The sequence below is a fragment of the Perkinsus marinus genome (genome assembly GCF_000006405.1).
Source record: "Perkinsus marinus ATCC 50983 genomic scaffold scf_1104296929436, whole genome shotgun sequence".
Lineage (NCBI taxonomy): Eukaryota > Perkinsozoa > Perkinsida > Perkinsidae > Perkinsus > Perkinsus marinus.
Genome location: NW_003216439.1, coordinates 1 through 1,109, shown reverse-complemented (window position 1 = coordinate 1,109; position 1,109 = coordinate 1). Strand labels below are relative to the sequence as shown.

At 49.1% G+C, this 1,109-nt stretch overlaps 1 protein-coding gene across 1 annotated transcript; it reads right to left on the bottom strand.

The window, feature by feature from the left end:
- Positions 1 to 454: 454 nt before the first annotated feature.
- Pmar_PMAR015012 (hypothetical protein) lies at positions 455 to 643 on the bottom strand (the record flags this gene model as incomplete). The annotated part of the gene is made up of 2 exons (XM_002787312.1): positions 455 to 529; positions 572 to 643. 2 exons carry the CDS (start codon positions 641 to 643, stop codon positions 455 to 457), a joined length of 147 nt encoding a protein of 48 aa, XP_002787358.1.
- Positions 644 to 1,109: the final 466 nt, after the last annotated feature.

Genomic DNA, 1,109 nt, shown 5'->3' with positions numbered 1-1,109 from the left:
ATGAGTCCAACCATAACGGCGTCTCCATCGGGAACCCTGAGCGCACGGAAAGCTGGATGTCACAACCAGCGGGTGATTCACCTTTGAATATATGAGGATGGTTGGACATCTGACGCATGGAAAGGAAGGCAGTAGTGAATATTGGTATTTGTACGAACATGCCCATCATGCCCTTCATCGTCACCATTGACCCGTGCTCCTTTATGAACTGAGAGTATCTACAGGACAGACCAGTGTGAGAATATACATTTACTCTCCTCAGCTGAGTTCACAAATTTCCTCACTAATTATACCGAGCTAAAGTAGAAGTTTACAAAAACAATGAAGAAACTTCCAAAATTTCCTCGGAATTTCAAGATTGTCACCAACACATGTAGTTTACCATGTGCATATTTCCCAACACTGATGCAGACAAACCAACAACATTTATCACACTCCAAGAAGCACCGCCAAATCACTTCGTTTGGGCCCGTATGAGTTGCTGTTGACTCCCCTTCTTTTCTGCTTCCTTCATCTCAGCACTCAACGCCTGATGAGTTCCTAGGCCACAGTGCCACTAGAGACAGCTCACATCCAGCTGAGGCATGATCCTTTGCTTGATCCGACCAGCTCTCATAGACGATATCAACAGTGGTAATACCATGATCCTAACCTGAGACCAATAGACACTAGCCCCAAATGGTGTCAGGAGCACGTCGCTCACCACAGTGGCCGCTACTGCTATTGATGCCATCCAGCTATGTCCCGGCATGTAGTCATGGATCTGACGTGAAAGACCATCGGCATCCCCAAAGCGATTGCCTTGTGCGATGTAGCGGCCCTACAGTAATGATGAGCGACTGCATGAGGTCCACAGGAAGGTAAGGGTCATATGAAGACGCCAACTCCGCTCCTCTAGCATGGGCCTCATCCACGCATCTGGTGAACAGGAGTCGTACCAGAGGCGAGCGCGGCATTCACTACCTTTCCATCAGATTGAATGACGGTGTATTCTCTGGGTAGTAATTATGATACTTTCCGAGGGAAGGCACATCGAACTGCTGGTAGAAAGAGAGGTCATGGGCCTGCAGCAAAGGCGCCTGTCCGTCCCCCGCCTCTGCTGCCGTCCA